General features: G+C 34.5%; 1 protein-coding gene across 1 annotated transcript in view; it reads right to left on the bottom strand.

Annotated features, from left to right (window-relative positions):
• The window catches only part of LOC132544864 (lipoxygenase homology domain-containing protein 1-like), a 54,861-nt gene extending 41,375 nt beyond the window's left edge, over positions 1-13,486 (bottom strand). The window contains exons 1-10 of the mRNA XM_060208516.1: positions 13,339-13,486; positions 7,916-8,065; positions 6,299-6,453; positions 5,425-5,592; positions 5,131-5,304; positions 4,217-4,382; positions 3,407-3,651; positions 2,618-2,753; positions 2,038-2,182; positions 1,525-1,627 (exon numbers count right to left, since the gene is read on the bottom strand). Of these exons, the coding sequence (XP_060064499.1) occupies positions 1,525-1,627; positions 2,038-2,182; positions 2,618-2,753; positions 3,407-3,651; positions 4,217-4,382; positions 5,131-5,304; positions 5,425-5,592; positions 6,299-6,453; positions 7,916-8,065; positions 13,339-13,486 (1,590 nt within the window). The remainder of the gene's footprint in view (positions 1-1,524; positions 1,628-2,037; positions 2,183-2,617; positions 2,754-3,406; positions 3,652-4,216; positions 4,383-5,130; positions 5,305-5,424; positions 5,593-6,298; positions 6,454-7,915; positions 8,066-13,338) is intronic.
• Between the last annotated feature and the right edge of the window lie 438 nt (positions 13,487-13,924).

Here is a 13,924-nt window from a genome sequence, read left to right as displayed (position 1 = left end):
ACTCCAAATTGTTACAACATTCACCCCAACCTGACTTTCACTGGATAATATCATTTACAGAAAACATGCTGTCTAACCTGACCCCTGTGTCACTTGACACTTGTCAGATTCAGCACCAGATCTTGACATAAAAGCGAATGTCCTGCAGGAGATAGTCTTATCTCCTATTTACAGCCCTTATGTTTTTATCCAGCTGATTTTTTAACCAATTTTGTTTTACCTGTTTGGTGTGTGTTAACTAGCTATATGAGGCCTTATCAATTATATGTAGCAATATCATATTTTTAGTATCACATTCTGGCAATATTTCCGACCAATCAGAGACCTGTTATTGGTAACAGCTCATTGTCTTTCAATGAATTACCTACACAACCTTCACCACAAGAAATGGCTGTCAAAATGGCACTAGGTTTCTATAGTATCAGTGTCACATAGCTTATTGTAGCTGAAACTCTACCCTCCGAGTCTATAAAAACATCCAAAATGTAAAGTTTCTTCAAAACTGTTATATACTAATGTTTCTCAAAAAATCCATGGGCATTTTACTGTACTTAACTTTGAAAATTTCATTCCCAGGTTTGACATTTCTCTGTCTATGTAACTCAGGGGTGATTGGTTAAGTTTGCCCCACAAGTCCGTTGCAATGGTGAACTTACTTCAATTTGTTAATAACATAAAACATGTTAACATAAATCTGAGATCGAATTGACGTTTTTTGTCTGTGACTTAGTAATGCAATATAAATTGAGGGTGTGACCATTTTTTTTAAGGGAGGACATTTTCAAAACAATGGCACATTTTTCCTTGTCACTAATAGCATTTTAATGTATTGTTAAGATCAACTTTGTTGCGAGCCTACATTCTATAACAAGATTTCCTTTGAGGCAATATATTGTAGAATATCAGCCTGAGGTTGAGATACAGCCATCTCAAACATACCAGGTATATGATTCTATTTCTCAAATATGATTTTGTCAAAATTATCTTAAACTTTTTAACTAATTTCGTTACCAAAACTCCCCCCTCCTTCCTTTTGAGGTTATACCTCAGAAATAACATGGTGTGATTTAATTGAAAATACCATCTACATTAACAGGAATATGTAGCAGTCACTGTTTCACTCCGATGATGCAAACAGGATTTTACAATTATTTCAACTACTATTGATAAAGATGAAATATGTTTGGTTCACCAGTATTAGTTGGTAAGATGAATCCTTTCCATGTGATATACATAGACAAGTCTCACCTCAGGCCTTGAGATAAAACTTTTTAAGTTCAACTCTTAGCAAAGCCTCATTTTAAAACATGAAAAATCTTATCCTACGGTTAAGATATCTGTCTGCATAGTCCATAAGGATTAAGGATTCTGATAAATAAATACTACCAAGGAGAGAAAATGTTGTTAAACTTTCTCAAAATTATTTTGTTTTTCAAAATCCAATTAATCACCATATGAAATACTAGATACAAGTTTAAGTCATATTTCCCAGTTCCTGAGAATATTATAGGAAACATGACCTACCTTGTCCAAGAACCAGCCAGGACCAAATCCAGTGTTGTCATGTCCGATCCGGACACGTTCTAACCTCCCAAGGCAGGGCGCCTTCAGCATAAACTCGTCTGATCTGGCAAAGGGACGCTGTTGTTAATATGATGGCATAAATGACGGAGAACAGTGTCTCCACTAGTGAGAAAACTACAGATCACGCAGTTCAGCAGACATGTAAGGGGAGGTAAGTCCACAGATCTTCAATAATGATAATCAAATCGGGCATAATAAACCAACTTGACACAATATTAAAATTCAGATGTTCTGAAATGCATTCTATCTTTTATGCTCAACATATATTCTACAAATCACTTAAATTTATTTAATGCTTTATATATGCATGGAATCAATATATTGATATGTAAGGGTTCCAGTTATAGCCAAAATACCCCAATACGTCTATATATCTTTTTGTTTGGAGACCATTATTCTGTGAGATAACACAGTTATCTGTACAACATACTTCTAAGATACAAATGTACTTACTTTCCCCGTCTGAAGTTGTTTGAAGTCGAGTCAAGTCTCTTCTCTCCTGAATCACCAATTTCCCCAAACAGTGTTATGTAAACGTTTGCGTCTGTCCCAGCTCCACGTGTATCTCCGGTGTAGACTGTGACTTTGTATTTACTCTCTTAAGAAATGAAAAAGTATATATATTAATGGAAAAATATTTATATTTTGAAGAAAAAACATATCTTGAACAAATACTTTACACAAAATATACAAAAATAAATTTGTTAATACGAAATTATGACAAATGACTCTTCACAAGGCCTTACTGCCTCCTTCAGGCATAAAAATTATTTGTCTCTAAATCAATATTCTGCCTGAAGAAGCCAAAGAAGGCAAAAAGGCCTTGTGAACAGTCTTAGTGTTTTTGTCATTTTTTCATACCAATTCATTTGCAGCTATTTTTTTCTATTTGTTTATGTATATCTTTAAAGTCTGAACACCTTTATGGTTTCAACAAACAAATATTCATGAAAAGATACAAAAGTTTAATTAAGATGCTTAAAGATCTGGTTTGATTCTAAGTTAAATTTTTCAAAATGAAATTGATGCCCACCTTTTCTGATACCAAATGGGTCTTTGCTACCAATGAGGTCACGACAGATGGCACCATCTCCCTCGTCCCGTGCCAGCCATTGTCCGCATGGGAAAAAATACTTCCATTGTTGATGTTTCATGTCTGACACCACGATCTACCAAAAATTAAAAACATGAACAGAAATTTTCTTATTTACTATGGTAACCACAAAAAAAACAAGTAAAGAGAGAACTGTAACAGTTTGTAATGAAGAGATCAACTGAAGCATGCTTCATATCCACGCAGAAATGTACAGCGTGAATAAAAAGTAAAGTGACTTTATTTGCACTTAAAGTCCCTGAACAGACAAACGGAATTGTGCTAAGGTACACCCAGCTTTGCTTTCAGTTTATGATAAATACTGGGAACTTTTCTTTTGTTTTGAATTTGAAAATTTGGCAAAAGGAAAGGAATCTGATATATGAGTCGGCAGTTTCATCTCAGTCAGCTGTCATTACTTATCAATTAATATATATATATTATTGAATTTCAAGGGAAGAATTAGACAATCATAGTTACTGTAAAATCATACATTTTTGTGGTTGTTTTATTTTTCTTAAATTTGTTGTTACTCCCAATCTACAAATTGACATATAATGATAAACAGATCACGGTTGTTAAGGATTTTAGTACTAGTACAAGTGCCAACACAAATGCATATTTTCATAAAACCATAAAATTTGAGCCGCAAAAAAAACTGTGAGTTGATTTATTTTCACATAGCGTGTATTGAGATATAAACGGCGTAGACTAAGACACAAAGCTTACCCTCTCTAGGTACCAGCCTGCGCCCATTCCAGTGTTATCATGCTCAATTCGCACCTTACGCATGGGTCCAACACATTTTGTGTTCACTTTAAAAATGTCACTACTTCCTCGTTCAAACATTTTGCCTGTATTGTTTTTGAGTGGGATTTTCTCCGTAGCACCAGTTCTACCGTAAATTGTCAGATACACATTGGCGTTGGTACCGCCATTCAGTTTGTCCCCCGTCACAGCCACGATCTCATAAGCTGAAATGTGAGAAAGGTATGAAAATATATGTCCCTGGTCAGATCCGCGATCAGGTAGCTACTTAAACATAAAAACATAAACATAAACATAAAAACAAGAAAATTAATATTTCATTTGTCATCTCTCCTAAACAGTAACAAAAGACAATAGAGACAAAGAAAATGTTGTACTGGGTATTTACACTGCAAGAAGTCCACAGGCCCAAGTGACAAATTCTGACTTCAGATCAAGGGGGAGGCAAGGGGATAACAAAAAATATGATATTTAATTCTACTAAACAGCAACAGACATGAGTGGGCTTATTAGCAGTCATGGTCTAAATGTAGCATAAATATAGTATTAAGTTGTATCATGATAACCTTCAGTCAAATTTCGTTATTTCGCAGTCAGTGGGATGGTTGGAAAAACTAGTGAGATTGAATGTTTAGTGAAAATGTTTGGCCGCGACATATTGAAGTCTTTGAATCAAAGGGGGTCTTTGAGTTAAAAGAGTTTGAGATAATGAGGTTCCATTGTATGTACAGCTGTAATCTCTACAATGTTTGTTTCCCGTGAAAAACTTACTGGTTTTCGGTGACATGCGAGGGAACAGCTCACGCTGCGTCTGTTGATCACCATGAACAAGAGACAACCACTGGTTACACACAAACACCCAACTTTTCTTCGTCTTTACGTGGACAACTTCGATTTCCCGAAGGAACCAGGCATCCTCCTTTTTTGTACCATTGTGCTATTTATGAGACAAATGGACACATTCTTTGAAGTGAAAACAGAGATGCATTGAAATGTGATTTCTGATATACTAAAAGATAATCTTTCTGAAGATTCATATCTCATTTTTATTCCTTCATGACTTTGTAGGTGTGATGGAGAGTGCACAGTGCTTGTACAATCGCATGCCTCTTTCTTTTTATGACATCAAAAACACGACACTATTGGACATACTTTTTCAAACTAGAAAATTTCTGTAAGACATTTGATTGAATGCCAACACTCCCAGGCATATCATTTTGATAAATTGGCAGAAGTTGTTGAATGTGACCTTTGACCTTGACCAAAGACCACCTTAGTTTAAAAAATATTTCATTCCATAATTTAACAAAATTATAAATATATAAATTATTTGGAATGTAAAACGTTAAGCTTACTACTAACATAATGTTTTGAATGTCTGGATATGATACAGCATAAAACCTGATGTCTTTACACATTTGAGTAGACATGAGACAGCGTGGGAAAGATGGATATTGGTAACATTACATGTCCCATCCCGATGAAATTGAAGGGAGCATGAATGGAGTATCGCCAAAGATTTACACTGATAAAATATTTCTTGATCAGAGATTTTATCCCAGAACAAATTTAATGGGGAACAAATTTCACTGTCAAACAAAATTCTATCAAAATTACAATAAAATAAAAAGTACAAAATTGTTGTTAGAAATACGCTTTCTACATCATAAGGAAAGCATGCTCACCTCAATAACCACGGATTTCAGGTTGCCTATATTTGGTCCTCGGATTTTGAATATGTGAGTACTGTCCCGGGAGAATCGGAAGGCAACGTCTTTGTTGGATTTGACGGAGCCAGCTTTCTTGGTAAGTCTTGTTTTTGCTATTTTGCCTTTCAGACCTTTTAGAGTGATGAAAACCTGGTAAATATAAAAACATGGATTAGCTTATTTAATTAGAATTGATAAATATAGTGATATACCCTTTTAAAATCACTCTACTAAAATTAAAATTCAAACTAAAGAAGGGTAGAGTCTTACTTTGGCATCTGTGCTTGCATTCTTTAGGTCCCCTGTGACAACAGCCACCTTGTACAGTGCTGATTTTTCTCCAGACGAACTTCCAATAACACTTGATTTCTTGAATCTTTTAGCACCTCCATACATGGAACTACTGGCACTGGAAGGTCGTGACCCCCAGCCTCGTTTCTGTACGAGAAATCACAACAGAACATTTGAATCAAAAACATCAAATACGATGTAAGAAATGAAAAAGATACATTGATGTGTAATGAAGACAGTTTATGACAAATTTAAGACACCAAACTTTATTCTTTGAAATGATCATAACACACTACACTTAGCTTGTGCAATAATTGGGATGACATGCAATACAAAGAGAAAATGTCGACAAGACAGGAATGTCAATGCTGCTTTACACCACAGAACGTGAAAAGTTGTAGAATTTGATGTCACGATACAGTGATGGTAGATATGAACCAAATCTGAAGAGAGATTCCCAACATAATACAACTGATTCGGAATATGACAAGCACAACAGGAGATACAGGAGTAACACAGTATGCCCTCCCTCCCCCATCCCAGTATCAAAAATTGGTGGGAATATAAAGTTCATCATGAAATATATATATTTCTTCTTGCACCCACTTATCACACTAAACTGACCCTGCATGTTCTATGGAATAACCATTTTGAATCCTAAGATATTTCTGATTGGTGATTTCAAATAAGGGGGAGATAATTTACCGCAATATTGAGCAAACTTTTTTCCAATTTTTTTTTTTTTCGCTCCTAAGATCAGATCAAACTATTCTTCATGTACATCATACTTATAGTTGTACTCACAAGCTATCCCCTTACATGGGCCTTTAATACTGGTCATCCTGACACTTACCACTGCTGAAGCTGCCTGTATGAGACCAAAGCGTCTATCGAAGTATTCTGTAAGGTGGGGGTCATTAAGGGGGTCATATGGCGGGAAGGGGGGTGTCTTACCCCCTCTGTCTACAGGGTCATACATTGAGTTGCTGTACACATCTTTTCTCCGAGCTGTAAACACAAGAAATGTATGCAATATTACACAGTAGAATTTGATAAGTTTGGCTTATTTTTTCAATTTTCACTCAAGGGAATTGAAAAGAACATTTTTCGTTCAAGAAATGATTTCTTCCATGTTTCATGTAACAGTAATTTACTAAAAGTGTACCTCAAGTGAAAACAGAAATAAATATACCGGACATTTGTTATGATCCAAAATCAAGAAAGTGGAGAACCGCATCAAAAATTGTCGTGCCCAATACTGAGATATTGACAGGTAAAATTTACGATTTTCACCTGTCCTTCTACTGCTAATCGCAGCATATTTGTAACACACAATGAATGGGACCCTATCAGCTGTAATGTCACAAGTTCAATAGCTGGTCACAGTCGCCATGAAGGAAATATGTGAGGTTGAGAACAGATATAATATGTAACGTCAGATCGCCAATAGATACTTCTGATGGTAACATTATGTAGACTGTAAACCGACCCTTGAAATTTGCCAGAATTTTCAGACGATGATCAATTTCAGCATATTTATTGTCAATCTTAGAACAAAGGATGATGCAGAATTTACAACAACTCCTCCAAGAATACATTTACATATGAGAAACAATTATCATGGACATATGATGTGTATCAACAAGAATCGTTACTTTTTAAATAAAAATATGTCACAAAACTTAATGAAGGACTGTACATGTCTTAAGATACTTGAATTTACAGATCTGTGTTAAGATGAAGATTTTAAACAAAATTGTATCTATATCGAATGCAACATTCAAAGTCGTGAAATTTTTTATAAAATTTTACTTTAATTGGTATAAAGATGACTCTGTAGAATTCAGGAATTATGAAAACACCAATTTAATAAAACAGCATCCATATGTGTTAATACACTCACATATATTACATCTACCTTAAAAGAAATCATTTCATAGCTTCTTTATGTATGTGGTACTTTAGATATAACCTACATATTTAAATGTCTGTAGAGTATATCATTTAAGTAGCTAAAAACCTCACATATCAAGCACGCAATGCAACTTTCTGGTATATTTCTACAGAGCTGTTTTGACAGCATTGAACTTGTGGACTACCCACATCGAGGTGATAATTGCCGAGTCAATGGAGTGCATTTCTGATAAATCACAATATCTCAGAAATGAAACGAATCACAAAAATCACAATTTCTTGGGGTTTTTTTTTGAAATATGAAATATTTAATCGTTAAATATAGCAAAACAGTCAGGGTATACTTTAATGAGCAATAATGCACATTTACTTCGTACCTATTGCCTCAACATTAGAAAAACAACAGAACCTTTCCTGAGTAAAATTTATTGGATCAAATAGAAAAAGTGAGTTTATGGGATCAACATTACAAGGACAGAAAAAACGATATCGCAACTGTTAATAAAGGGAGATAACCAATGAGCATATGTTTATTGTCAGTGTGAGTACTACATACGTGCGTATGGAGCCCGCGAACTGAACTCCGTATCCCATGTATGATGATGAAGTTTGACACTGTAACTTGGTCGGGATGGCGCTCGCTCGTATTTTGGACCACGCCATGGGTCTGCGTGACTGTTGGTATTTGTGATGCGTCGCATTGGAGCTGAAAGACAGAGAACAACATGAGCGTCTTTATGCTTTTGTTTTTAATTATCTTCAACAGGACAGAAAAAAAACACTGATTCCTAGAATTGTGATTCTATAACAAAGTTAGTTGAATACCTGAATATATCTGATTCTTTTGTCTTGAATGTGGGAAAAATACATTTTTTTAATCCTTACAGCTATTTATCCACAAAAAAAACAAAAAAAAATCTTCTTCATTTTTGTGAAATCATTAGTTCTTATGTAGTAACCTAACAGTACAATCACAAGTGAGTCCCCCAAAAACGATATGCTTATAACAGCTGGTTGCTACCTCAATGAACATCATGCAAAAGTTCTGCCATATACAATTCTGAAAAGTTAAGGTAGTGTTTTGCCCATGGACAGCACAGGACTGTCTGAGATGTTGGCTTCATGAGAAAGACAAACTGGCCCAGGTAGGGATCGTATCACACAACTCAGATCTTCACCTGAGAAACACAAACTGATACAGGAAGGGATTGAACCACAAAACTTTGGATCTTCACCTCAGAAAGACAAACTGACCTAGGAAGGGATCGAATCACACTCCTGGTTTTTTTTTTAACTGATATTGAGGTTTTCTTAGTCCTCAGCTTCACACCTTGGATATGGTTGTAGACCACTAGTATGTTTTCTTGATACTTTACACATTGAAGTCTCAAGTGGGCTGCCCTTCAATCAATAATTTACACTCAACACAAAAATACATACATCCTGTGATAATAATCATTTATAATTTATAGGTCAGTGCTAACGAGCACCTACGTATCTACCTGTGATCTTTGTACCTGCCATTATCACAATGCACCAGTACTGTTACATAAGATAATTAACCAATCCTTGATGCTTTATGACTAAACATGATGTTCTGTTTCTGTGGTAAGTTTTACACACGGGATCTGACTAGCTCAGGCCACTTTCAGGTATTTCTGATAAGTTTCTTGTAGTAGTGTGTTTCAACTTCGTTACACAGAAAATATGTACAGAAGGATAAAACATTACAAATATGTGATTTATTTATAGGTTTTAAAGTTATACAGTGGCACAGAACAGGTCTACTTCATAATTCAATGGTTGTAATGTTTTACCTTGTCTTTATAAACACAATTTACGAGTGTGACACCTGGCATTCTAGTTTCAAATTCAAGGGTTTCATCTGTTACCTTGCCATTATGTGTTAAATGAATATAGATATAGGTTCTTATACCTCTAACTAAAATAAAAACAAAAAGAAGTACTATCCCATTTCAAAAAATTGGCCTGTATCCAATTGGGATTCATATTGCCCATGAATGCCACCTGATAGCAATTCAATGCTGAATAAAAATTGTGCATATTTCAAAGACTATTGTATTAACATGATATGGTGATGTATTAACACGATATGGTGATGTATTTACACAATATGGTGATGTATTAACATGATATGGTGATGTATTAACACAATATGGTGATGTATTAACATGATATGGTGATGTATTAACATGATATGGTGATGTATTTACACAATATGGTGATGTATTTACACAATATGGTGATGTATTAACATGATATGGTGATGTAATAACATGATATGGTGATGTATTTACACAATATGGTGATGTATTTACACAATACAGTGATGTATTAACATGATATGGTGATGTATTAACACAATATGGTGATGTATTAACACAATATGGTGATGTATTAACACAATATGGTGATGTATTAAAACAATATGGTGATGTATTTACACAATATGGTGATGTATTTACACAATATGGTGATGTATTTACACAATATGGTGATGTATTAACATGATATGGTGATGTATTAACATGATATGGTGATGTATTAACATGATATGGTGATGTATTTACACAGTACGGTGATATATTAACACGATATTGTTATGTATTAACACAATATGGTGATGTATTAAAACAACATGGTGATGTATTAACACAATACGGTGATGTATTAACACAATATGGTGATGTATTAACATGATATGGTGATGTATTAAAACAACAAGGTGATGTATTAACACAATACGGTGATGTATTAACACAATATGGTGATGTATTAACATAATATGGTGATATTAACACAATATGGTGATGTTTTGCTGAAAACCAATGTCATCTATCTATCATAAGTGCTAACACCAAGAAATATTTCAATAAGCATTCCCTGAAAAATAACACTCATTCAAAAGGCAAATGAATGATTTTCCTTTAACAGAAAACTACAGGCCGAAAAATACAAAAAAATGATTTAGTAATGAAAATTCAAATGCATGAAAAAAAAATGTAGTCTTTTCATATTCTCTTTGTACTACTGGAACATTTGCTGACGTTCCAACACAAGCTTCTAAAAAAAATCCATGCTGTTTTATAAATTCAATACAATTATCAGATTGTATCAGAATGTTTTGCAGCATTCAATATTCAATATGTTCCTAGCGAGGCTGAAGATGTCAGTATCGCTGTTGATCTACCTGTTTTTCCCCCGGTGATGTCTGCTTACACTCACTATCATTAATACTTAATGAGACTTTGTGCTGACATGTAATATTCTTCACTAAGAGCGCAACGTTGTACTGTAGAAGACAGATAAAGACATCAAGATACCTGTATATCTGTCGTTATTTTTTTAATTACAGACTGAAAAGAGTTACAATATGTAAAACAAATGTTCCAAGTTATTTTTAATGCAGATGCTTAAAAAAGGCCAAAATACTTATGGATGGTTAGGTCTGTATAAATATGGAGTGTTGCGTTACAAACGAGAGACCTGGTATTGCCAGTATAATATTGTGGACCGAGGTAGCATACAAAACTCTATTGATCTGTAACAATATCAATGAGGTAAATTCATTTCAGTCATCAGTTATAAAAATTGCTGAACATCGTGAATATTACCCTTTGTTGTAGCAGTATGTCGCCATGGAGACATATACATACCGCTGGCTGGATTCTATACAGAGGCTTCAACGGAAAAATGGTGATATAGGTTTTACATGTATTACAAAGCCCCATCTCCCAAAATGGTATGTTTCACCTGTCTTATTACAAATCCCTACCTGCTCAAACACATATCACCTGTCTTATCCCAAAACTCTACCTGTTCAATATATATCACCTGTCTTATCACAAAACTCTACCTGTTCAATATATCTCACCTGTCTTATCACAAAACCCTACCTGTTCAATATATATCACCTGTCTTATTACAAAAATCTACCTGTTCAATATATATCACCTGTCTTATCCCAAAACCCTACCTGTTCAATATATCTCACCTGTCTTATTACAAAAATCTACCTGCTCAATATATATCACCTGTCTTATCCCAAAACTCAACCTGTTCAATATATCTCACCTGTCTTATCACAAAACTCTACCTGTTCAATATATCTCACCTGTCTTATTACAAACCCCTACCTGTTCAATATATCTCACCTGTCTTATCACAAAACCCTACCTGTTCAATATATATCACCTGTCTTATTACAAAAATCTACCTGTTCAATATATATCACCTGTCTTATCCCAAAACTCAACCTGTTCAATATATCTCACCTGTCTTATCACAAAACTCTACCTGTTCAATATATCTCACCTGTCTTATTACAAACCCCTACCTGTTCAATATATCTCACCTGTCTTATCACAAAAAACTACCTGTTCAATATATATCACCTGTCTTATTACAAAAATCTACCTGTTCAATATATATCACCTGTCTTATCCCAAAACCCTACCTGTTCAATATATCTCACCTGTCTTATTACAAAAATCTACCTGCTCAATATATATCACCTGTCTTATCCCAAAACTCTACCTGTTCAATATATCTCACCTGTCTTATCACAAAACCCTACCTGTTCAATATATCTTACCTGTCTTATTACAAAAATCTACCTGTTCAATATATCTTATCTGTCTAATCACAAACCTTCCCTTGTCAAATATGATACACCTGTCTTTTCACAAAACCCTACCTGTCCAACGTCTCACCTGTCATATTAAAAATACCCTCCTGTCAAACATATCTCACATGTGTTGTTACTATGAACACCTACCTATCTTATCGCACCTGCCTACTGAACTTACTTATATATCAAATTCATCCTTTTAATGTTATTATGTATATATACAGCAGGTATTGTTAAGCTGTGCCCGCTGACAGTTTATGTAGCATCTTTGTTGTGATTCTGAAAAGGTGCAAGGCATTCTTAACACACATCAACACTCAGTGCGTGTGTGGATTAAAGTCCCACTTTATTACTTTACACCTTACCATAAATGGCGATGATTTTCCAAAGATTTAAAAATGTAGTAAAAGTTTTCTGAATCTCGTATGCGTTACGGTTGATTAGATTTTACAGTCCGAGTATCACGTTTGTATGAGTCCTAGCAATACTGTGGCTATATAGGGGAGAAGCTTTATTATTACATGATGAAGTTTGACATATTTATCACACAAAATGTAATGATATTGTACATAAACTTATAACAACAAAATCTGGTTAGATAATTAAATCCAAAGCATTATGGGATGGCTTGTATTTTTTTTTTATTAACTCTACATATGATTATCAATGATATCACACACCCAACAAAGTGATATGACAAATTAAAATTTTTCAAATTACAGCATCTTCCCTTTGCACTGAAGATGAAGCAAGGAAAAAAAACAGCTATCAGAGTGATTGATGTCCTGTATGGAATATATTGTGATATCAAAAAATCAATTTCCAAAACTGTGATATCACTTACATAAATTAGCGACAACAGTTTTTGGTTTGCCTTAAAAGTTACCTGCATAAAACAAACACATGTCTATTCAGGCCACTGGTTTCAGGCCCAAATGTCACATACAGGTAAGTCATAACAATTGAACTTCTGTATAATGGTCACCTGTCTATAAAGGCCACTGGTTTCAGGCCCAAATGCCATTTAAACTATAATCATTGAACTTCTGTATAATGGTCACCTGTCTATAAAGGCCACTGATTTCAGGCCCAAAGTCACATAAATCACAATATTTGGACTTCAATATAATGACTACTTGTCTATACAGACCACCTGTGTATAAAGGCCACTTTTCTCTGCTCCCTTGATTAGACTTTACAGACAGGTTTAACTATAGCAAAATAGACTATGTAAACAAACCACATAATGTCTACCTTTAACTATTTATTCAACAAAATACCCACAATACCAAGAATGATGAAATGTACCTAACAATCTGGATACAAACCTGAGTAGGGTCTGTCACGCTTGACCACATTATTTCCAGCAGCATAAGGTGGTCGTGGTTCAACATAGCGCATCTGACTGGACAGTGGTTTGTTTGGAAAAGTCATGCATCGCTTCACTGCTTCGGAGTTTGTACATGGTGCCTGCATCGTTTACTGAAAATTAAATACCAAATAAGGTTATTACTTCAGTTATTTCCACACTCTGACAGCCAGAATTTTATGGTACATTAATAATTCCTATCAAATAAGATCTGTATATATTTTTTGCAAAATGTCATTTCTGTATTTTCAAAACTGTAACTAGAACTCATTTTAATAGCAAATTGATTTTTTAGCTTCAAATTTTGACAGTTTACATCTATCTGGCTTGGAAGAAAGAACAGACATTTGATTTCAGATACACTAATTATAGGCCTAAAAACACTACATGTTTCCACTAGCATGCCAGCAAAGAACTTGGGTACAGGGTAGGTCTAGTAGAAGATCTTTGAATTTTTAAACCAGTTTTACATACGATATATAGGGAAGGAACTTGACTCTAACTTTGTTTGAAAATTGTCAAGAATTAATTATAGGGTATGCTGA

The sequence above is a fragment of the Ylistrum balloti genome, unplaced genomic scaffold, assembly GCF_031769215.1.
Source record: "Ylistrum balloti isolate Yb309-2 unplaced genomic scaffold, AGI_CSIRO_Ybal_v1 Utg369812, whole genome shotgun sequence".
Taxonomy (NCBI): Eukaryota; Metazoa; Mollusca; class Bivalvia; order Pectinida; family Pectinidae; genus Ylistrum; species Ylistrum balloti.
Note: the sequence above shows the minus strand (reverse complement) of the source record. Positions and strands in the feature narration are given on the sequence as shown.